At 39.6% G+C, this 24,301-nt stretch overlaps 1 protein-coding gene across 4 annotated transcripts in view; it reads left to right on the top strand.

The window, feature by feature from the left end:
• Positions 1-24,301, top strand: part of igsf21a (immunoglobin superfamily, member 21a) — a 268,267-nt gene that overhangs the window by 98,629 nt on the left and 145,337 nt on the right. For all 4 annotated transcript variants that reach the window (XM_048173320.1, XM_048173321.1, XM_048173324.1 and 1 more), the window contains exon 2: positions 17,020-17,132. In XM_048173320.1, coding sequence (XP_048029277.1) covers positions 17,020-17,132 — 113 coding nt within the window. The remainder of the gene's footprint in view (positions 1-17,019; positions 17,133-24,301) is intronic.

The following is a 24,301-nucleotide window of genomic DNA, read 5'->3' as shown; positions in this document are numbered from 1 at the left end:
TTTATTCCGTTTGTTCCGTTTCTGTGTTGTCTCCGTATTTATGATTCCTTGCAGGCTTTAGCCACTGCCTACAATGCGCCGGAAAACTATACAGTCCGACACCATTTTGACTAAAAGTTTGCTAATAAGGATTTCCTACCAAAGCAAGGCGGTATTTGACTCTGGGAAGCGTAGCCATAGCAGACTGGTGGGAATGGCCTTGGATATTGAAGTTTACCTACTTAAATGGCAAAAGAAAAAAAAATTTTTTACTGTATAGGTGTTATACCTATTACCTTCCAACCGAAGGAGCGAGGACTCAAATGCAGGAAGAGGATGGGTCTTTATTAAATGAATGAAAAATAAAACAAAACACAACAACAAAAACTACCCCGAGGGGGAAAACAGACTAGAATTACACTTGACTGACTTGACTAGGACTAGACTAGAACTTGACTACAACACACAAGGGAAAATACAATATCTGAATGACAACGAACCAACACAGGACTGCAAACACAAGGAGAATAAGTAGGGAACAAACAAGGCAGGTAATAATGTGGAACAGGTGGGGCAAATTAACCAATTAACCAATGAACAGGAAACACAAAACAGCTGGGTGCAATAAAACAGGATAATGAGTCCGGGAAGTGTGTTATGGGAAATGGAGTTCACGGGTGTGGTGAGGAACAGTCCAGGTTGGAGTGCCCTCTGGTGGCTAACTAGGGCACTCCAACTGGTGATCATGACATAACCCCCTCCCCACGGAGCGGCTACCAGACGCTCCACCAGACAACAAATCAAAAAATAAAACAAAATCTCAGGAGGGAGGTGGACTGGAGGAGGATCAGGGGGAGGGATGGCGGGTCAGGTCCAGAGTCCCTGACTGAAGGCCAGGGGGGAGCCGGAGGAACAGACCATGGGGACTCCATGAAGGTCGGAGTCATGGCTGAGAGCCAGGGTGGTGCTGGAGGAACTGACCAGGCGGGTTCCGGCAGGTCTGGAGTCCTGGCTGATTGCCAGGGTGGCACTGGAGGAACTGACCAGGCAGGCGCCGGCAGGTCTGGAGTCCTGGCTGACTGCCAGGGTGGCGTTGGAGGAACTGACCAGGCGAGTTCCGGCAGGTCTGGAGTCCTGGCTGACTGCCAGGGCGGTGCTAGAGGAACAGACCAGGCGGGTTTCAACGGTTCAGACGGCCTGGGCGGTGGCAGGGCGGACCAAGGGTGCTCCGTGGCCGTATCAGGGAGAGCGGGCAGCTCGGTGACGGCCTCCGTGGCCGTATCAGGGAGAGCGGGCAGCTCGGTGACGGCCTCCGTGGCCGTATCAGGGAGAGCGGGCAGCTCGGTGATGGCCTCCGTGGCCGTATCAGGGAGAACGGGCTGCTCCGGGACGGCAGCGGGCTCGGGCTGCTCTGGGACAGCAGCTGGCCTGGACTGCTCCGGGCCGTGGTCGCCAGACCCTACGTGCATTCTCCAAGCCCGCAAAACTGTCAAGACATAAAAGACAAAGACAGTCTTCTTGGCCATGTCAGGACTCACCGGGGAGGCATTCGACTCTAAAACCTCTGGGGTGGCCTCCGGGCCAACAGCGTGCTCTGGGAAGGCCTCCGGGCCTGTAGAGTGCTCTGGGAAGGCCTCCGGGCCTGCAGAGTGCTCTGGGAAGGCCTCCGGGCAGGCAGAGTGCTCTGTGTAGGCCTCCGGGCCTGCAGAGTGCTCTGGGAAGGCCTCCGGGCCTGCAGCGTGCTCTGGGAAGGCCTCCGGGCCTGCAGAGTGCTCTGGGAAGGCCTCTGGGCCTGTAGAGTGCTCTGGGAAGGCCTCCGGGCCAACAGCGTGCTCTGGGAAGGCCTCCGGGCCTGCAGAGTGCTCTGGGAAGGCCTCCGGGCCTGTAGAGTGCTCTGGGAAGGCCTCCGGGCCAACAGCGTGCTCTGGGAAGGCCTCCGGGCCTGCAGAGTGCTCTGGGAAGGCCTCCGGGCCTGCAGAGTTCTCTGGGAAGGCCTCTGGGCCTGTCGAGTGCTCTGGGAAGGCCTCCGGGCCTGCAGAGTGCTCTGGGAAGGCCTCCGGGCCTGTAGAGTGCTCTGGGAAGGCCTCCGGGCCTGCAGCGTGCTCTGGGAAGGCCTCCGGGCCTGCAGCGTGCTCTGGGAAGGCCTCCGAGCCTGCAGCGTGCTCTGGGAAGGCCTCCGGGCCTGCAGCGTGCTCTACAAGGAAATCCACCCACCCCTCAAAAGACAGATGTTCCTTGCTGAATATTCTCCATCCGCATATGGGCTCATCAAGAGCATTATTAAAAAGGTCCTTGAGAGCAGAGTCGTTGTACTCCAGCCCCTCAGCTACCCTCCTGAACTTCTGGGCAAACTCCTTCAGAACAGTCCCCTGCTGACGGAGGGATCTTAATGCAGTCACCTGGAGCATGCGCTGGTAGATGGGGTTGCAGGCAGTAGAACTTGGCAGATGGTGTGAGTCCCTTCTCTGCTGAGTACCCTTGTTGGCTCTTTCATCCTCTATGCCCACGAAATTAGGAGATGGAAAGAGGAAGATACCCATCTCTGCTGAGTCCTCTTAATGGTTGGTTCGTTCTGTTAGGGTTGGAAGGAGCGAGGACTCAAATGCAGGAAGAGGATGGGTCTTTATTAAATGAATGAAAAATAAAACAAAACACAACAACAAAAACTACCCCGAGGGGGAAAACAGACTAGAATTACACTTGACTGACTTGACTAGGACTAGACTAGAACTTGACTACAACACACAAGGGAAAATACAATATCTGAATGACAACGAACCAACACAGGACTGCAAACACAAGGAGAATAAGTAGGGAACAAACAAGGCAGGTAATAATGTGGAACAGGTGGGGCAAATTAACCAATTAACCAATGAACAGGAAACACAAAACAGCTGGGTGCAATAAAACAGGATAATGAGTCCGGGAAGTGTGTTATGGGAAATGGAGTTCACGGGTGTGGTGAGGAACAGTCCAGGTTGGAGTGCCCTCTGGTGGCTAACTAGGGCACTCCAACTGGTGATCATGACAATAGGCAACCAAGTTTTATTAAAAGCCCATTTTGCCAGCAGTGAATTAACCCTTTAACTGAAAGGCTGATCTGTGTACTTAGGACAAGGGGATATTTCAAAAAGGTCAGGTTGGGGTAAGGGTAACATTTTTATTAGAGCACGTTGTCGCATTTATTGTGTGATTTTTATTTAGTTAATTAAATCTGTTGGCCAAACCAATGATTTAATACATTTGCCTGCTATTGGGCATGTTGTCACAAGAGTGTTCAATCTTCCTGGTCTTCCCTGCGTGGTAAATTACTAACAATAAATACATTTGTATGTGAATATATACAGTGCTCAGCGTAAATGAGTACACCCCCTTTGAAAAGTAACATTTTAAACAATATCTCAGTGAACACAAAAACAATTTCCAAAATGTTGACAAGACTAAGTTTAATATAAACTCTGTTTAACTTACAGTATAACATGAAAGTAAGGATAATAATATAACTTAGATTACACATTTTTCAGTTTTACTCAAATTAGGGTGATGCAAATATGAGTACACCCCACAACAAAAACTACTACATATAGGACTTTGTATGGCCTCCATGATTTTTAACGACAGCACCAAGTCTTCAAGGCATGGGATAAACAAGTTGGCGACATTTTGCAACATCTATCTTTTTCCATTCTTCAAGAATGAGCTCTTTTAGAGACTGGATGCTGGATGGAGAGTGATGCTCAACTTGTCTCTTCAGAATTCCCCATAGGTGTTCGATTGGGTTCAGATCAGCAGCCACTGAATCACTTTCACCCTGTTCTACTTCAGAAATTCAATAGTGACCTTAGATGAGCGTTTAGGATCATTGTCATGTTGGAAAAGTGCACGACGACCAAGGGCACAGAGTGATGTTACCATCTTCTCTTTCAGTATAGAACAGTACATCTGTGAATTCATGATGCCATCAATGACATGCAGCTGCCCGACACCAGCAGCACTCATGCAGCCCCACATAAGGACACTGCCACTACCATGTTTCACTGTAGGCACCATGCATTTTTCTTTGTATTCCTCACCTTTGCGATGCCATACAGTTTTGAAGCCATCAGTTCCAAAAACATTTATCTTGGTCTCATCACTCCAGAGTATAGAGTCCCAGTAGTCTTCATCTTTGTCAGGATGGGCCCTGGCAAACTCTTGGCGGGCTTTTTTGTGCCTGGGCTTTAGGAAAGGCTTCTTTCACGGACGGCACCCATGCATGCCATTCCTCTGCAATGCACATCGTATTGTGTCACGGGAAATAGTCACCCTAGTTTGGCTTTCTACTTCTTTAGATAACTGCAGTGAACTTGCATGCCGATTTTCTTCAACCCTTCTCATCAGAAGATGCTCCTGTCGAGGTGTTAACTTCCTTGGACGACCTGGACGTCTCTGTGAGATGGTTGCAGTTCCATCTTTTTAAAATTTTTGTACCACTTTTGCTACAGTTTTCTGACTGACAAGTAAAGCTTTGCTGATCTTCTTGTAGCCTTCACCTTTCTGGTGTAAAGAAATTATTTTCTTTCTCAGATCATGTGAAATTTCTCTTCCATGTGGTGCCATTGCTGACAGCATGAAATGGAAAGGGATTTTAACACCCTTTTATAGTCAACTGTCTGCTGGACACCTGTGTAATGAATAATTAGACTCACCTGTGATGGAATTTTTGTTAAATTAGACATTTGTTGTCTAAAATTTAGACTTTCAGTGGGGTGTACTCATTTTTGCGTCACCCTAATTTGAGTAAAACTGAAAATTTTGTTCTCTAAGTAATTTTATTAACTTTACTTTCATGTTATAAGTTAAACAGATATATAAAACTTATTCTTATTAACATTTTGGAAATTGAGATTGTTTAAAATGTTACTTTTCAAAGGGGATGTACTCATTTACGCAGAGCACTGTACAACTTAATTCTTATCTAACATGCTAACCTGGGGTTTTGTATGCGAATAAAAATGATGAAGGTGCTGCTATTAGTAATTCATGACCAATTTTCATGCTTCCATCTGTTTTTTGATGATTGAGGGGTGACGGAGAAGAAAATTATTCATAATAGCTTATTGTTTACTTTGGCAAAAGTTGCACTGATCTAGAAATCAGTTGTAGCTATAAACCTAATCCAGGCCAGCTGCAGTAGGTTCTTCGGGACCAGGGCATCTGGTCACACTTGGCTGGTACCCCCCCACCCCACCCCTTCCATCAGACTCAGCACTCCAATCGCAGAGTAGGAGAGATAATGTCGACAGCCCACAGCAATTAAAACCCTTGAGTCTTGAAGCAGCTGATATGGGTTCCTGATTGCTGTCTTTTCTGTCGTGCATAGGGAGGAGGTAGATTAGAGATGTGTCATGCATCCCTAAGCCTAACACTCTCTGGGCTCGAGCGTGTCATTAAACAGTAAATCATTCTGATTGAACATGCATCATCTCATAGCAACTTCATGACAAACCCAGTCCCAGCTCCAGAAGGCAGATCATCTTTTTAAGAGGCATAAATCAGCTGCCATCCACGTTCATCATTCACAAATCCGCTTGTAATGCTCGCAGTTCCCACTCACTTTTTCCTAAACCTTTGGATATTAAAGCTTATTCAACACATGCAGCCCGGGCTCCTGGCTCCATCGGCCATTAAGGTGCTATTAACAGTCGGTTTTGCTGCTTTGCCTAAAATTTGAGATTACCTTAAAGGAATGTTTCGGGTTCGATACAAGCTCTGTTGACAGCTTTTTTTGGCAAAATGTTGATTATTTCAGAAAATAAAAAAATATCCCTCTGAATTATTATTATTATTATTATTATTATTATTTTGAGGTGAGATTTATTAGTTATGAATAGTTGAAATTATAATGTTATATTATATTATATTCCAAACAGATGTAATGTTTACATTTTGTTTCTTCTATTTTAATGTTTACTGCCTTTGCACTTCAATGTGTTACTGTAACCATTTTGCTTTTATCAAAAACTCGAAAAATATGTTCTGTGGTAATCAACATTGTGCCACAAAAGAGCTTAACTTTAAAAAGTGGAATTGTTTTGGACACAATATCATATTTGGAGGAGTCGGCATCACAATATTTATATAAAAAAACAAGAATTTTCTCAAACGTTTGTTAATTGTGGCAAGGAAACAGCTATTCTCTATGCCTAAATGGTGCTTGGCATGATTGCATTGATTGCACATTTTTGTTCTGGGTCTCTATTTGGCTGCTGCTCAATCTGAAGTGCAATAATATGTATATTTGTGTGGGCATCTGAAATCTGATGTATTTCAGAAGTAAAGCTTTGGTTTGTTTTAGTTTGTTTGGCTTGTTGTGTTACATACAGAACGTCATTACAGGCAACCTATAATAATGCACTTTATGCAACCAGCATGGCAAGAACAGAAAAGCTGAAACATTTAAGGAACTAATTAATGTCAATCACTGATATGATTAATTGATTTTTAATTAGTAATAACCTTAGATAAATAACAATTACTCAGGTGCACATTGGTATATAATCTTGAATTTTAATGGCTAAATTTATATAAAATCACAACGATGGTGGTTATCTTCATTACCAATCTTGATTTAAGGGCTTTTCATTTATTAGGCGACTGTAATCACTTAATTATTCTGGAATGCATTGCGCATAATTGCTGGTCTCTTGAATCATTGTAGAAAAATGCCCATTGTTTCCTAATAAGGGAAAAATACCAGTCGTTTCTGCAAAGTTTGCTGAAGTAACTCTTAGGGTAATTAAGATCTCCTTTGCCTGTTGTTTGCTCATACTGCTGAAAGGTGTGTGTTTATGGAGTTGGAGTTTTCTTTTTTAGCTCTTCCCTCCAGTTGCCAAAACGGCAACAGAACAAGAGGCAATCAAGGAATATTTACAGTATCAGCTGCTGCTCTTTTGAAGGGCTTTAATTGCCTAGTGAGACAAATTATCTCCTATTCTTGAATTAGGTATGGAGGCTGAAGAGGGACTCTCAGTGTTAAAATGGCTCAATCTACATTTTGACAGATTTTGCCATTGAACATGCAGATTGTTTCATTTGCTTTTAAAAGTTTTTTCCATGATTGTTGCCAACAGTAGGGTTTCTTTCTTTCTCTCTCTCTCTCTCTCTCTCTCTCTCTCTCTCTCTCTCTCTCTCTATGTGAAATCAAAAAAAGTCGCTGTTTGGATTTAAATAGGCAAATAGCCCATGACTGGATAATTATTGCTGTAATTTATTATGTTTCTTGCAATTTATATGTTTGACTCTTGCATTGTAGTTGGAAATCCATCAAGCGGTGCATACATTTTTGGTCAAGATCTTGTATTGACAATGCAAGAGTCAAGCACTCTGTAAATCTATTCCAGCACATCCCAAAGACTTTTAATGAAGTGAAGGTCTAATAAACATGTTGTATATTTATAACAAGTTTATTAAATGAGATATTGTATTATTATATAATTTATACATTAGCCTATGAGTCAAAAGTTTGGAACCATTATTGGAAGAAGCTGCTGTTTTTTTTTTTTTCCTCCATGTTTTTGAATGCTCACCAAGGCTACATTTATTTGGTCAAAAATACAGTAAAAACAGTAATATTGTGAAATATCATCTGCTTGAGTGTGGCTTTTCTTCCTTTTCTTCTCTCTCACAACAGTTTATTGACTCAACAGGACACCGTTTCCTGAATTAGATTTAAAATGCACGTTCACCAGAGCGCCTTCTTCTAAAGTACATTGAGGAACAAGGAGCATCTCTAAATCTCCTCTAGAACAATATGTCTGAGCTTTAAGCACCATGTGGCCTTGCTGCTTAATGTGTCTCAAGGCTTTGTTCCAGAGATGCTTTCTCAGCATAAACACACACATTTCATCTACTCCCTTTTTTTCCCTGAGGAACAACAGGGCTGCTTTGTTCCATCCTATTTTCTCCTGCGAGGTTCCATGAAAATGCTTAAAAATGTCTCTGACACCACAAATCAGCGAGCTGTTTATCCCACTTATGATAAAGTAGAAAGGAACGCTTGTAGACAACAAAGTCGGCCATTCCTCTCTTCCTGGAGACATTTGCTTCGCCATTGATGCCGGGAAAGCCATTACCATTAATCACACCAAAGAATTACACAGTGCACAGTCCAGCCCGGTCCATCTCGGAGTTGTGTTTAGATTTCTTGTTGTGCCTTTGGCAGATTACTGTTATTAATGGCAGAAAGGGCGCTTTGCAAACTCTCATTAGATGTTATTTTAATGGTGAGACTGATGGATTAAGATGCGGAAGAGGCCATGCTTGCTTCTACAATCCGTTAATATGAGCCAATTACTGCAGTACGTTCGCCAGACTCAACATTTTTTTTATTTTTTCAATGATCGTCTTGGTTCTGGTTCATATCAGAATGATTTTAGCACTTGTACACTCAGCATTTTGCTAAGTAGTCCGTGCTATACTTAGCCGTCTCTTCAGATCCCAACTGCTTCCTGAAGCGATCCATGAGCAGTGCTGTTTTTTTTTTTTTTTTTATTCATTTGTTACTCAGTAGTTGGTGATGTGTTTTTTATGAGACATTGCAGCAGCTTCATGTCAGCTAAACGTTCCATCTTTCCAGACACTTAAGGCACCGTTTTAACAGTGACATACCAGGCGGCACAGGAACTGCATTAATAAATGTTAGGAGCACAGTGGAGATGTCTCACTGACATTTAGCAGTAATATCCGGCCTGGCAGAGTCTCCGATATATGTGGTGGTTGAACAGATGGAGAGTATGCAGGCTATAAACAGGTCTGTCGGACTTCCTCTGGGCAAAGGCTTATGCCACAGGGCGGATCAATACAACACTGCAATGAGCCAGAGTAACGGAATGTACTGGAAACCTATTCAGTGGATTTAAGCTCAGTTAAAGCTCAGCTCAACACATGAGCAGGCATAGTAGTCCAGCTCTATTAGATATGTTCAGCCTTTGTGAATTATGAAGGCTTCCTATAACCTCAGACGGGACGCCTACAGACCACCCTGTTGTACACAAAACACCCCTTCCCGTCCCTTCCCTTCCCTTCCCCTCCCCTTGTCCAATTGACATCTGCTGAATCTAATGCTTATTAGAAAATCATAAACTAATACACACTAATGCAAGGTCTCTGGAAAGTGGTTTGGTCAAGTGATATTTACGTTCTGCTTTGTCACGTGATGAGTCCGAGCAGCGACGTCTTCCACTGGTTGTGCTTGCCCGCGTTGCACTGGGAAAAAAGGAGCTGAATTCCATTTAAACAGCCTTGAAGACTGAAAACGCTAAGCTCCTGGAGCACAAGGTTCTTTTCTGGAACACGCAAAGGAAAGAAGCCTTAAAGGTGAATGTTCTGAAGTCTGTGCAGAAGATCCGGATAATCTGGCAGATGCAGACGGAGGATCTCTGAACAGAAGGTTCTGAAGTTGGTGCAGAAGGTCCTGAAAATTGGAGGGCACATGCTTGGTTGTTGTTGCTGTTGCTGTTTCCAAACTCCCCAAAATTCCTTTCTTGAAGAACTTTTTTTTTTTTCCTTTAAGAGCTTCAGAGTTACACACAACAACTTAGTTACAGAGTTACTCCCTTTTTTTTTTACAAAGAGAACATTTTTAACCTTTCTGAGAAGGACAGTATTTGCAAATTAGAGCCTTTCCGATCCAGTGTTGTGATTGGCGGCTGTTGTCATTGGTGGCCACAGCATGGTTCCCCTCTGGTGAGAGGGTTATTTGCATAGTTTTTCATTCACAGCTAGCAGTGACTTAAAGGTTTTTCCTCTGCATATTTGATTAAACCAATTCCCGATTAACCTAGGGATTGTGCCGAACACATATAGTCCAAAAATGACGGTCACATTTGTGGATAAGAATGAGGGAGAACAAAAGAGTTCCTTTGATTGAAGTGGTCACTCTGTGTTGATAAACTCCCTCTTCCTGTTCTCCACAAGAAGCTGTGATATCTGAAGGCGAAATGCATCTGTTTTTGTTGTCCACAGAAATCCGATCACATTAAAGTGAAACTCTTTCCACACAAGGTTCGCCTGCTGTTCAGTGCATACTTGTTGAATTTGTCATACATTCATGAGGGGTCCTCTCTGTGATATCATTTCCCCCAATTCATGCTTCTGCATGTTGGCTGGAGAACATGACTTTGATTTATCAGACAAAAGTGCTTTTCTCAAATATTGAAGCAGTGAAGCAGTTTTTCTTTTTTTGAGAAATACAATAATAATAAGAAGATTACTTTTTTTAATAATAAGATATTTTTTCTCTCCATAATGCTGGCAGGACAATTTTATCACCCTGACATTTAATAACATTAATACAGAAAAGAAAAACATGCTTGTTATAGATGTATGCAAATCATTGCATGTATGAAGTGCATTATTAATTAAATGTTTTAATACAATAATATAGAGAATATAAATAGGGTCAAAAAAGTTGTCACCGTGAACAGGTTGCTATAAGTTTGCAACAAAGTCATAAATGTCACATAAACATAAAATGAAATGTGGTTGGCTGCTTTAAATGTTGTTCAGATGGTCTCTTCCTGTCTAAGTGGGCGGTTCTTGGGCAGAATAAGCTGTGAAGTGACTCATTGCTAATCAAAATCTGACTATGTGAGACTATTGGGACTGGCATCAGAATCTTCTGAAAGATTCTGTCTAAAGAAGTTTTGAATGTGTTCTGAGGAGGTGGACACTGTTAGATTGATGTTGACGTGTTCTTTAAAAAAAAGTGCAAATTAAAAGGCAGAAAATGTTGTGGCAGAAGTGTTATAAAATAGGAGGCATGGTGTCCTTATTGAGCCAAAAGAAGTGAAGGTCTGGTTGTACAGGAGGGCGGTGCATCCAGAGGCACTGGGACGTCGTCATCGTCTTATACTTAGACCTCAAGGACACCTTGTGCATGCACCAGGGACGACTGGACCTTTGCAAAGGAGAGACATAATGCTGAATTTATGGTAGTGGTGACAGGCATAATTAGCATCAGGTGCTAATAAGCTGCCAGCAGCAGTGCATTGTCATTCCCACTCTTGTCCATCCTTTTATGAGCTTGAGTGTTCTTGAAATTAAAGATCCATGAAATCAAGTTAGAGTTTTGTGGCTTTTTTTAGCCCATGTTTGTTGATTAATATACTGAAAAACAAATATATGTACTATACTCTTACGTATATTTATGTTTTTGTGTGTGTATAGATAGATACACACTCTTGGGGAAAAAAATAAAAAATAAAATAAAATAATAAAATAGTAATAAAATAATAAAAATAAAAGAGCCAAGTCCAAAATGGCTTCTCACAAATTATTGGTCAGGAAATTAACAAAATTTAAGCAAATTAAGCAATTTCTAACATTTTGAAAGCTGTCATGATGATGAAATTCATGTAAATTACATTAGCTGATTCCATTTTACCTGCTTGGGTCTATTTACATTCTGATTGTTGCATCCGTCCCTCAACTTAACAGGCTGAATCCTGCCGCCCATGGGAGCGCATACCCGGATTGGCAGCAGACATTTATGTGATGTGAGTTTATGCTGGTTAGGGCATGATGCTTACAGTTTGTTGACATCAGAAGGATTGAGCATTGGGGAGACCCAGGTGTGACGGGATACAGGATGTGTCATCTGTCAGAGGTTCACCGGATTGAGCTAATTTCCCAACAGTCCAGAGCAGGTGTGAACGTATGCCCTCCTAGGTGATATGGAGACGGCTTGAAAGGGATTTAGATGGAGGTATGTGCCAAGAATAGTTTGGTTTTAAATCATTTAGCTTTACCTTACAGAATTCCAATGCGGCCTTGGGCTAAACGCTGAATGTTTCCTTTATTCGCCTGTAAACAATACTCTACCCTGAGTTATCATGAACGTCCTTGTTTAGCGGTCCTTCCTATCAACCTCATTAATATTTTCATTATGTTTTCAATGAATATGAAGACAAATCATATCAGAGGGAATTCCTGACTATTAGTCTCCAGCACAAAAATGACGGATGGTGTTTCTGCTACAAGGTGTTATGAGGTTGATTCAATTACAGTTGACTCGTAGGCTGACGCGCATGATGTAACATGTAGCAGCGAAGTAGAAATTGAACTGCCTATGTGGTTAACAGCTACGTCGATACTGAAGTGAACTTCTGGGCCAACCCTCTCATCATTGCTCCATGTAATTGGGTAACCATGGTCTTTCCTTAAGCTCGCTCTAGCGGAGACTTCATGGCTTAGCCGAGCCTGACCGCTTGCCCATGGGCGCAGTTATTGAAGAATCAGTGAGTCCTTCCAAACACTCAGCTTCTCGCTGTGGCGGTTTGCCCTATCATTAAAAGATTTTGTTTGTCGACTGTCAGTTCTTTTGAAGGCTTAGGAAATCTGGACCTTTCTGGGGGGGAGGTTTTGAAATATGTACTCCTCAGACCCAAGTGCACAAGTCCATGTAATGAGCTATTTTAAAATCCCTGCTCATGGCTCTTTCTGTATCAGTAAGTCACGCAATATCACACCATTCTGCTCATAGCCATTTTTCGCCTCAAAATTAGCATGCAAACACAAAAGCATATACAATCGCACACTAAGGAGGCAGCTAACCGTGATCGGGCGGGAAACTGTGTCTCATTTGAATTTCAAAAGTGGAACAATTAACAATGCAGGAAGAAAAGATCGGACAAAAGAAGTATGTTATGTCAACGTCCTTTGTACAGTGCCGATTCCAATTTACAACTTGTGATTTTTTCTTTAATCGCTATTGTTTAAGCATTGACCCTATGAGGATGCTATCAAAATGCAGGCAGAAGTTAAGTTAGTTATTCTAGAAAGTAGACACGAGCACAATTCAGGGTTTTTGGACAAGTTTAAGGTTCCAAGTATGTGTGTGTAAATATACATTGCTGTTAATCAATCAATCAATCAATCAATCAATCAATCAATCAATCAATCAATCAATCAATCAATCAATCAATCAATCAATCCTGTCAACCTATCTGTCTATCTATTTGTCTATCTATCTACATATGTATATACTGTGTGTGTATATATATATATACATATATATATATATATATATATATATATATATATATATATATATATATATATATATATATATATATATATATATATATATATATAACAAGTGTATATATGTGTAGATAGATAGAAAACAAAAAACAAAGATACTTAAAGAGCTAGAAAATGATCACTTAAAAAACAAAGCAATTTGTTCTAGCTAAAATAGATTTCTTTGTGTGTATATACATAGTGTATATATGTGTATGCACAGTATGTTTATATATATATATATACAGTATGTTTTTATATATATAAACATACTGTACATACACATATGTATATACACACAAAGAAATCTATTTCAGCTAGAACAAATTGCTTTGTTTTTTAAGTGATCATTTTCTAGCTCTTTAAGTATCTTTGTTTTGTTTTTTACCCTACTTAATGATTTGACATTTAAATAAAAATACCACATATGAACATATGCTTGCCTCGCAGACTTTCAAAGCTCTTTATGGACGTATGGGTGCTAAGTGGAAGGGATTTTATTTGAGAGCTTCAGCTCCTTTTAATGACCTGTAGCTCTTGTGGCTTATCCATTTAAATCTCCTCCGGTGTAAAGATCCCTTGAGCGTGATGATTAAATTAAGATTCTTTAACAAGCACATCGAGGTGCAGCTAGATCTCAGAGAGAATGTTGCACGTTTTGCATTGGCAGGCCACCTTACTATTGGAACGTAACATTTTAGAATGAGTCTTTCTGACAGAGGACTCAGACTTCATAATTTAAAAGAAATGTCCATCTGCCATTGTGCATATGGTGTATTTTGCAACATATGTCTTCAGCGGTCCAGCTGTGCTCAATACGTCTTGCTTTAGGACCCAGGAACTGACTCAAAGTTTGGGAGAAAGTGATTTCTTGGGGTTCAGGCTCCATCACAGTTTGGGAATTTTGAAACGAAGTGAGGTCGCAGATCTGCTGGAATTTGTTCCTATCCTTGCTCCCTTATTTCCCTCGAGGCTTAGAGTGAGCTGCTCTGTCTTCCTTTGAGATAAATGTATAGAATTGCCAAGTCAATTCTGTCAGTCAGACACAGTGATAAGACCTTGGCCGATGCAGTGAGCAATTGAGCTGTTTTGTCTGACAAGAGCTAATTGAGACCTCAAGATGGACAGATTATTGAAAAGCACGGAATTGGTTCGGCGAATCATTTCATTTTACGTTCTTAGAGTACGCTGGTGCATAATGATTCATGCTCACATACTTGTTTGAGCACTTGACAACAATTGTTGTTTTGGGTGCAATGCATAATTCATTCAGAGGTTTCAAAATAATTAAATGGTTTTAGAAGCAATGTTGGTCTAAAAGCACTGTGGATTCATGGGGAAATTCTTGTGTGTTGCTGTCAGTGGACCAGAAATGTTATTACAGCATTATCGAATTGAAGAGTAATATCTAATGTGACATATCACTATTAGGTGGAATCTAAATGTGATGTAAATGTAAAAGATATTTGATTGTAAAATAGCACGCCGAGGCTGTAATCACATAAACATGTCAACTGTGAGATTTTCTGTTGAAAATGGCAATGAATACAGATTTGGGTGTTATAATATTTAATTCTTCAGGTAATAATTAGTCCCCTAGGGAGCTTTCAAAACCCCAATGTTTATCATTTCACATCAATATTCAATAAATCTCATGTAGTCTATAGTCTTCAATTAAATGCTTTAAGGTAAATGAGCAGATTGGCAGGAAGTGCTAAAGAGTTTTATTTTAATTTGTCCCCTACTATGAGGGACTTAATTTCCCAGCATGCACTGGCATGTAAGATTGGATATCTCCTTATGAAGTGATGTTCCAGACGAACATGAAACATCTGCAGTTATCATCCCCTCTTGTGATAGGAAATTAATGAATTAGGGGCATACTAGGATTTGGTATAAATATATAGTAAAAGAAAATGATCAGTTGAACTTTCCTCACATTGATGTTGTGGATCTCCTTCCTCTTTCACTGTCTGTGGTAAGAGGAGTATTGACTGGTTAGATGGATAGACTGTGCAGTCAGTAGGATCCAGGCCACCTGCTAGGCAGCTAGAGAGAGCGCTCACTAGAGCAGGACGTTCCCATCTTTATCCTTAAGAGGCGAGAGCTCTTCCATTTGTCATTCATGTCTGCACCCAAGCATTTTGATAAATGTGTTTTCAGTGTTTCGGAATTGTGATCAACTTTGTAATTATGCTCATTTACTCCCTAAACCGGGAGCACGTGTTTGGTTAATCGGAAATTATCCAGAGATCCGCATATGTGAATTAGGTGCACAGTCTGATGAGGAAGAATTTGTTTCCCATAGAATAACTTTTCAGATGGCACAGAACTTGTTACAAAGCATATTAGGACAATAAAAAAGCTTTTTGCAAATAAATAAGGTTGAATAACCTGCGTAAAAAGGTCGGCCATATACCATGATGAAGTGCAGGTCCTCAAAAGACATGAAGTCGTTGGCTAATTGTTTGTTATAGTTGTGGCTAGCAGGAGTTAGCTGAAGCGTCGGTTTAATCGTGGGGTGGGACTGCCATAGCCAAGCTGATTTTGGAGACAAAATTAAACAGATGGCAAAGTGTCTATGGCTTAAGTGTAATTAATGGAGCAAAAGAAGCTCTCCTTCACACTTCTGAGTGTGTGTGATGTGCTGTTGAGAAGGTCTGAGTTTGAGAATGTGGCTCAAAAAACAAACAACTTTGTCACATTGTACTTTTTTAATTAAATTTAAAAAAAAAAAATTATATATATATAATTTTTTAAATCATTTGATCTGATTGATACTAGGGAAATGCAGATCCACTTGAAGAGCCAGAGTTTTGGGGCCTTTTTGTTTTGTGTTGCTTCATATCTTCTTGTCATATCTTTGAATTATTGAACAAAATAAATAATATGATTTCTTATTTAATATTTAATTACAAAAATTTGCATAAATACAAAGTTCTGTCATGAAACACTAAATGCGCAGGCTAATAGGTCCATAACTCAACCTGCATGTATTATGTCATTATCTATAGCACACAGATGATTGGTTCCTGCTGTATTGGTAGCCAATGAGCGTGTGTGCTCAATCTTCAAATACATTGGTAGCATCTGCCTTAGCAGTGCAGCGCGCTTCAGAAACCTTCCACCTTCCCCAGCTCCACCTGTGTAGATCTGCTACAGGTAATTCATGCACGATATATAGTACAGCAGCAGCATGTCTTGCTTGCTCACAGCAGCGTGTTGCGTATGTATTGGCGGTAGCAAGTCCCCTACTTGCTCTGCAGCTACAGCAGCAGCAATAAAAGCAACAGCAGCATAGCAGATCTATTCTGCCAAGACCAAACATATCAACATTGTCATACCCATTACCATGCCAAACACTCAGAGAGTTGTCATGACAGAACTTGGGTTCTGTAGAACTGAACACACTTAAAGATCTTTTACAGCAAAGTCCTGCAAAAAAACAAAAACTGCTCTACACAGTAAAATATGGTAATCTGCAAATGTAAATTTAAGTTTTGGTGGTATAAATGAATGTTTAGGTTAATTCTGTGATCTTAGTCTGCTGCAGTCTTGAATGAATACCAGTTTATTTATTATATTACCATTTTTTTTCAGTGTTGTTATTCATTGTTTGTCTAGTTGTGCATACCATAGACTGTAAAAAATCATAGGTGTTTGTAGTCTTATTACATTCATAGTATATTCATGATCATAAAATGTGACTCTTGAGTGATTCTCATTTTGTAGACTTCAGATTCAGCATGACAGACATTCTTTAGTTATTTTGAAGTAAAAGTCCTGGTTTCCTTAGAAGCAAAAGTGTTTCAATTCAATTAATTCTGTAATAATTCTGAATAATATGATAAATTATATCATGGAGTGGTCTGGTTTATGTTATGCTTTTCAACCTGCATCTTGTGTATCACCATCTGCTCTTTTTTAAATGTTAGAAAATGTACATGGTTCCAGTGATGTCTTACTTTGCCTCTGCAGGATATCTGACTGTAACAATAGAGCCCTTGCTGCCAGTTGTTGTGGGAGAAACGGTGACTCTAAAGTGCAACTTCAAGACAGATGGAAGATTGCGAGAGATCGTTTGGTACAGGGTAAGTTGCTGTTTTCTGCATATATGCTAATATTTCATCATTGATGTACTGTTTGAGTTCATAATCTGTTCTTCTATTGTCTTATTGCAAGGTTCAGCCTTTTAAACTGTGTGATCTTAAGGCCATAGAGATGTTTATTATTAAACGTCTCTATGGAATACGTGCTTCTTATTGGTCAGCTACATTACATGGTCAGATATGCATTAGTATTCACTGTTGTACATGGAAACACTGTATATCTGACTGATCAATGCAACCTTCTGATACTTCCATGTCTTGCATATCGCACTGCAGACTTGTTCAAACGATTGCTCTTGTTTCATACAAATGCAGTTGCCGTCAATCATGTGTCTTATTTACAGAAGGAAAAAAAACCTTAGAGGCTGATTGTTTTGTGCATTTTTTTTTTTCTTGGTGGAAGCTTAAAAGTCCCTGTGAACTGGAAGTTGCAAACGACTTTTCTCCAGTGTTGTGATGTATTTCCAAGTGAAATGGAATATTGAATAGAGGGCAGGGTTTTACTTTAGCGCTCATCCTCTCGCTCATAGCAGACTAACAGTTGGAGAGGAGTGGTTTAAGCGTTTTCAACCCAAGCCGTCAAACTGACGTCATCAGAGAAGGAACGCCATTCCAAACCGGAAGTAACTTTTCAGATTTTGATTAAAGATTACCACACCAAACAATTTTTTTTATGTGTATTAACTTGCACGGATTAATTGTTCACCACAAGACTAGTAATATGCGCTAACAAAGTAAATAGGGTCAATTTTGATTTCATGACGACTTTAAGATGATATACTGGTAAAATTATATTTCAAATTTATAATTCATATCCACATATTTTTTTTTAATTTGTTGAAATATTGCTCTGTATGTTTGACCATTTAATTACTTTAATGAGGGAAAGCACTACAATCCCATAGTGTTGCAAATGTCATAGTCAAATTAAAAAAGGAGAAATATAAAACTATTGCTTTTAAGATGTTGATTATAGATATAGAAACAATATAGCATTGCAAAATATGCATATGGTATGTATACAAATATTGAGTTAGTTTGTGATCATATGATGATTGACTCTTATTAGGTCAATCACAGTGCTTCATGGCAGCGTGAAATGTTCTTTTGGCAAGATTTGCTTGTTGTGATTCTGTGACTTCTCTGCAAAATCATGGGTAAAGTAGCTTTTCCACCATGATTTCTTTAAAATAAACTGAAATATTGTGGGCTGATGGCTTCAACAAAAGTATATATATATATATATAAACACCGTTTTATATATACAGACCGGGGGAGTGTTTAGGAATAATTTTTACAGTTTTGTTTGTTGATAATAGTGGCACAGAAATTTTTCATCTTTAATATTAATCTGGTCATAATAGCTCTGTCTTAATGGATCCCAGCTGGATGCTTCACATTTTACCACCCACTATTAGCGTATTGCAAAGCAGGGAGAGAATGGATTAGTTAAGCATTTCTGCAAGAGACATTTCTGAATAAATTAAACTGTATATAGCTGCATTTATCACATATGCAATATATATATGAACAGACTGCCCTAAAGTAAAATCTTTATAATGTAGTAAAACCAATATGGACAAATCTCATAGCTGTGGATGTACCGTATATCAATACACAGTCAAAAACTGTGATCTAATCATGCACAGACAGATGGTTGAGGCCATATCTGTTTAAGAGCAAAACACTGTCTTTGATTCAACCTTCTGTTCACAAATGCGACACATCTACTGTCTCCAGACTTGTCTTTGCAAATGCTGACCTTTCCAGACAGAACAAAAAGAGATTAATAGCACTTTACATATTAGCTATAGTCTCATACATCATACTGAACGGTTAGACAGTCCCACTGAATCAGTACAGGTTCCAGGAAGCTTGTTTGTTGGTACAAGGTCTCTTCCCTGCATGATTGGCTCTTTATTGCCCAGATGAAAGTTAACTTTGCTGGGGATTTTTGACAGAAAGATTGAGAATACATTTTTTTATATTCAAATCCTAATTCATATCCTCAGAGTTATTTGCCTGTGGAAATAGCAAAAAGCACATCCCTATTTTTGCAACAGAACACGTTCGCATGATAATGAACGGATGCTAAGCACGCATGCTGATTGGCTTAAGAGCTGAGAAGAAATGTCTATTTGCACATTGACATCCGCAATTTAAGGGAAATGCCTCTGCGGGCAGAACTGTCAAAATCGCCTTTTGGAGTCTGATCAAAACCGCAAGGTGGTAATATGAACCAACCCGCTGTCTCCAATGACTGCTGATCGTTACATGGCCCGATACATTTTAAATCAATTATCTGCACTTGGCTGTCAAAGTTTCTTTAATCTCGGGTTTTTATTTGACTAAACTGTCGACTTCTCAATTTTTGCTTGTGTTCGAATTGTAACCCTGGTTGATATCAACCTTTGGGATTTACAATATCTAATAAACAGCTCTGGCAGATGACACAGAGGCTGTTTGAATAAAAGATCGCAGCTGTGGGTTGTTCATTACGGGGATGCTGTTATCTTGACGGGCCCAGTTTGAGGGTTTTGTAACACACACCATAGCCCGACTTCTCCTTTAAGATTCTCTGTCGGGCTGAGGGGCTTCCTCTGCTGCTCAGATAAAGGATATTGCTATGGAGAGGCTCTTTAACCAGCGCTGCCAAAAATCACTCATGCCAAATTGAGGTTTGTTGCCTGATTGGAGGATTCGTTTTTGTCTTAATAGCTGCCTCTGCTTCAGGTCCATGACAACAGCAAATCAAGTTTTGAGTGGAGTGTGCATTTCAATATCCACTGGTGTTTTACATGCATAATATGTGATGAATGAAAGCTAGTTCACACTGCTTCAACAAAACGCAACAATTTTTGGATTACGGCTTTTGTTGAGACAATGCAAAAATGATTTATGTCACAGACTGTTGTAGAATGTTTAAAATGTTGGTGTTTGTTCCAGCAGTCTGACCAGCCTTAAAATATAGGCTACTTTATTATTACATGGATCTATGGTGCACTTTATTCCGATTGCTCAGAGTGGAATAGTGGTCATAGTAATTCTGAATAATTAGTAGTGTTGTTTAAGGCTGGGAAAATATGATAGATTTCTCTATATAAATCGATACTCATTTTGATTAACTGAAATCGATTATTAAATCCCAAGAATTGATCTTCTAGCCTATGCTGTTTTCACATGATGAATCCTGTCTCATGTAATCGTTCAATCAGTGTTTCAACCACAGACAGACATCAATAAAACAGCTTGTAAACAATGTCACGTAATGTTGCTTTTACCTCAGAAAAGCCATTCAGTGTCCATAAACTTGATAGTTAGCTAGAAAAATTAACTGTAGAGAGGAGCGTTTTGCTAAATATATGCACTACATTGTATATTAATTGTAATTTTACTTCACCTGTTATTCAATATTTAATGAATGTTTGAATAAATCCATCATGGTTTATGACCGCTGTGTTTATATTTTAAAAAGCAAGTCATTTTTAATTGCATATTTATGTTAAAATGTATTATTATAGCATTATTATTATTAAAAACTTTCTTATGTGTATTTTAAATTCACGCAGCCTATACAAATCTGTATATTTTAACCTTTAATATTATAGTAATGTAACAACTTGGGATACATGCCCCAGTTAATTGATATCGAATTGAATCGAAAAAAAATAAAAAAATTGTGAATCAAAAACGAATTGTAAAATTTGTGTTAATATATATATATTAAAAAAAAACTATTAAAAATGAGCAGAAAATGTTTTTCTTTTAACATTTTAAATAGATTACCTCAGATTTTATAATGTTCTTGAGCACAGGCTTCAAAGTCAAGGAGGAGCCCACCCACCACGTTTGCCATATCTTTAGAAGTAAAAATATTAATGCAAATAGTAGTCCAAATGCATAACAGCATCCTGAATAAGTGCGATGTTGCAGAAAGGCTTTAATTAACACATATATGTCCCTGTTTCCCAGTGAGACCACTGGAATGTGCTTTTATAACACTACAGACTAACCATTGATGCCTTGATAATGCAGCACGGGTGATGCTAAAAATAGATTTAGAAACCACTTTGAAGCTATTTTATATTACGGCCATGGTGCTGGGCGTACGCTTAGAATCCTGGGAGAATTTTCCTCAATGAAACGCCTGGCAGTTCATCTCACGTTGTGCTTGTACTGATTATGTCATTCTAATGAAGAGATAGCCTCGGCCCCGTCCCACCGGGCAGCTCGACGGTGACGGCTGCTAACGCTGGGTTTCCGCCTCACTGCCTGTTGAGTGCCACTCCGAATTACCTATGATCTCACCAGATTAACCCTCTCTTGCTCATTACTCTTTACAGAGGGCAGGTTTACACATGCTGGGCAGCGGTTTGCACACAGTAGAGGGAGTTTAACACCGATTTGCCCTCAGGACTCATGCGGCTTGTGCCGTTAAATTCCACTGAAAGGTTTGCTGCGATAGGCCATGCAGATTAAACAGCCTGGTATTAGATAAAGCTTGTTTTTAGTCAGCGTGTGAGCTAGATTTAACAAAGTTCTCACTGTAATAAAATTATTTGAAGTTGTAAATAAAAGATTATTGGAGTACTTTTTACAAGAAAATACTTCAAAATGTTTAGTTGAGTGTTACTTGCTGTTTATTTGTAATTCAGTGTAAAACATTTCTAAGAGTAGATATTGTTTCTACACCAAATGTTTTCCAGCGTAGGCCTATTTTTAACAAGGAACAGGCTTAACTGAAATAGCGGTTGAGAAATGTCTGATATTGCCGAGTCATCAACATAATGCGTTTTCAAGGTTAGCCTTCAATGAAAAGCTGTGAATATTACCCAGCAACATCTCAGAAAGCTCATTTTTGTTTTTCAAAGTAAGGTCAACCTTTAACTCTCATGTGCACATCTTCTGCGTTCTGGCTCCCACACAGCTCTAATATTCCGGACACTTTGGTTGTTTCTCCGGCTTAGTTTGTAGCCCACGTCTCAGCAAATCCCATTACCAGTATTGACACTGAAGCACACCATTACAGTATGCAAATGACTTTGCTCCTGGCAAGATAATGCAGCTTTAAGGAGTGGAGGAGTGTGCAGATTAACACGCCTGTCTTTCGGACCACCATAAAGGAATGCTACCTCAACCGCTTTCTTTTTGTTTGTTAGTGCTGTACAGTACTGTCAACCGCAGAGGACCTCTTGACCCAGAGGTGTTGATCTCAGACTGAATAACAAAATGGATCCTTAACATTAAACCTGTGAGGCACCGCATTCCGATTCCTGGTTTGAAAAATTCCTACACTTGGTTGCTATAGTAACAGATCTGTGCATTCTCACTTTGTGTAGTTGGTGCACTCCTGTGGGGCTCCCACATGTCACTCTTTCTGCTATTTTAGAAGCCCTTGTGTAATTGTGTCATGCAAATTTGCTTCTCGGCGGGAAAAAAAGCTCTTTAGTCTTCGCCGAGAGTTGCTCGGCGTAGCTAAAAATACTGGATTTCTGGATATTTTTACCTTCCCACGACTCCAAAGAATCGAGATTGCTTTCTGAAGGCGGTGCTTTATGCTGTGTAGGCTGTCTGAGGTGAAGGCTGTGAAAACAATGTGATTATTAGGATTTTCATTAAAGCTTCAAATTATAGCACTGAGGTGAGATGCCCTATATGAAATGATTGGAAGCATGATTTTTTAATTATTTAACAAGGATTTAAATACCCTGGATGTTGCAGAAGTAGCAAATTATTGCCAAGTAACTCAGGCTTATGAGGGTAATACAGCATATAATAATAATCAAACAAATGGTCCACGTAATTGTTTGATGTCCTCTGATATTTACGCTGAACATGGCTCTGAAAAGCTTTGAATCAATATTCTGAGGTAAAAATAAAAATCAAAGATGCTAAGTTCTTTATATCTAGTGCAAATCCACACAAGGAAACTCTCCAGAGCAAATGATGCTCTAAATGTAATGTTGCTGTCTAATGAGCCCCTAAAAGACCGATTTTGCTTAGAGAATTACTGCCACTGAGATTGTGTTATCTCTGAAAGGGAAAAAAAAAAAATGCTAAAATTTCTTCTCAATTAGTTTTTTTAAAGGTCTCTACCTTCGTTCATTAAACGTACAGTGCTTTTTGCCGAGTAAGTGGGGTGAAAATAAAGAAATTAATTAGAAAATCTAATAAACCAGACTTGCTACAGTATTTCGAGCTGCATTCCATACTCCAAGATTGTTTAATATTCCTCTCAGAAGCTGTGTCCCATTAAATTACATGGGTTTTTAAAGGAAAGTGATGATCATCCTATCTATTTCAGAGTTGTTTTTCCAAAGGAAATCGCATCTGATGGTCCCAGAATGCCTTATTTGTGTAGTGTGCCAAAGTGGAACAACATGCAAAATGTACTGAATGTCATTATGCATTGGCTGTTTTCATTATGTTGAGTGTCTATAATACAGTATGCTATTAAAATGCTGTGAACACATTCAACAAAGCTATTTGTTAAATAGTTGAAGTGTTGTTTTTAGTGATGGGTCACGATGATTGATTCTAGTTGATTAGTGAGGTCAAGTTTTGTCATCATCTTTATGATTTTGGTGGTTCTTTATTTGGCAGGCTGACAACATGCTGCACTTAATGCCATACACATGCAAACAGGCATATTTGGACAGTTTTTAGAGCATCTTGCACCATGAGTGTTGTGTTTTTTGACAGCATTTCAAATTAAAAATAGTGCCACTTTTTAAAACACTTCTCAAGACCCATAACATTTGTTGAATGTAAGAATGTGAAATCACTGTGAAATTTGTCTGATTGTGGTCTGATCAACCGGGAAACCAGCCTAATGATTTTGTTCTTCTTTAAGACCAATTTGTTGACTAATTATTCAAGGCAGTGGTTTTTAAACCAGTCGATTCCAAGGACCCCCAAATTTGATGATTCCAGTGGGACCCCCCTTTTTAAATATAAGTGACCACATGTCAACTACCAGTCATTACAGTATTAGTAGATGGTTTATTTAATATCTGTTAATACTTTATTTTGATGCTCCCCAACAGACATTTTACTGACTATACCTTGCAAGTACTTCAACTTATCCTACTAACCAAAACTCTAACACGTAACCCTAACCCCTTGTTTACACTGTACGCGCCTGCGCCGCG

Source organism: Megalobrama amblycephala, linkage group LG21 (assembly GCF_018812025.1).
Source record: "Megalobrama amblycephala isolate DHTTF-2021 linkage group LG21, ASM1881202v1, whole genome shotgun sequence".
In the NCBI taxonomy this organism is placed as follows: Eukaryota; Metazoa; Chordata; class Actinopteri; order Cypriniformes; family Xenocyprididae; genus Megalobrama; species Megalobrama amblycephala.
This window is presented reverse-complemented; position numbering and strand designations above follow the sequence as displayed.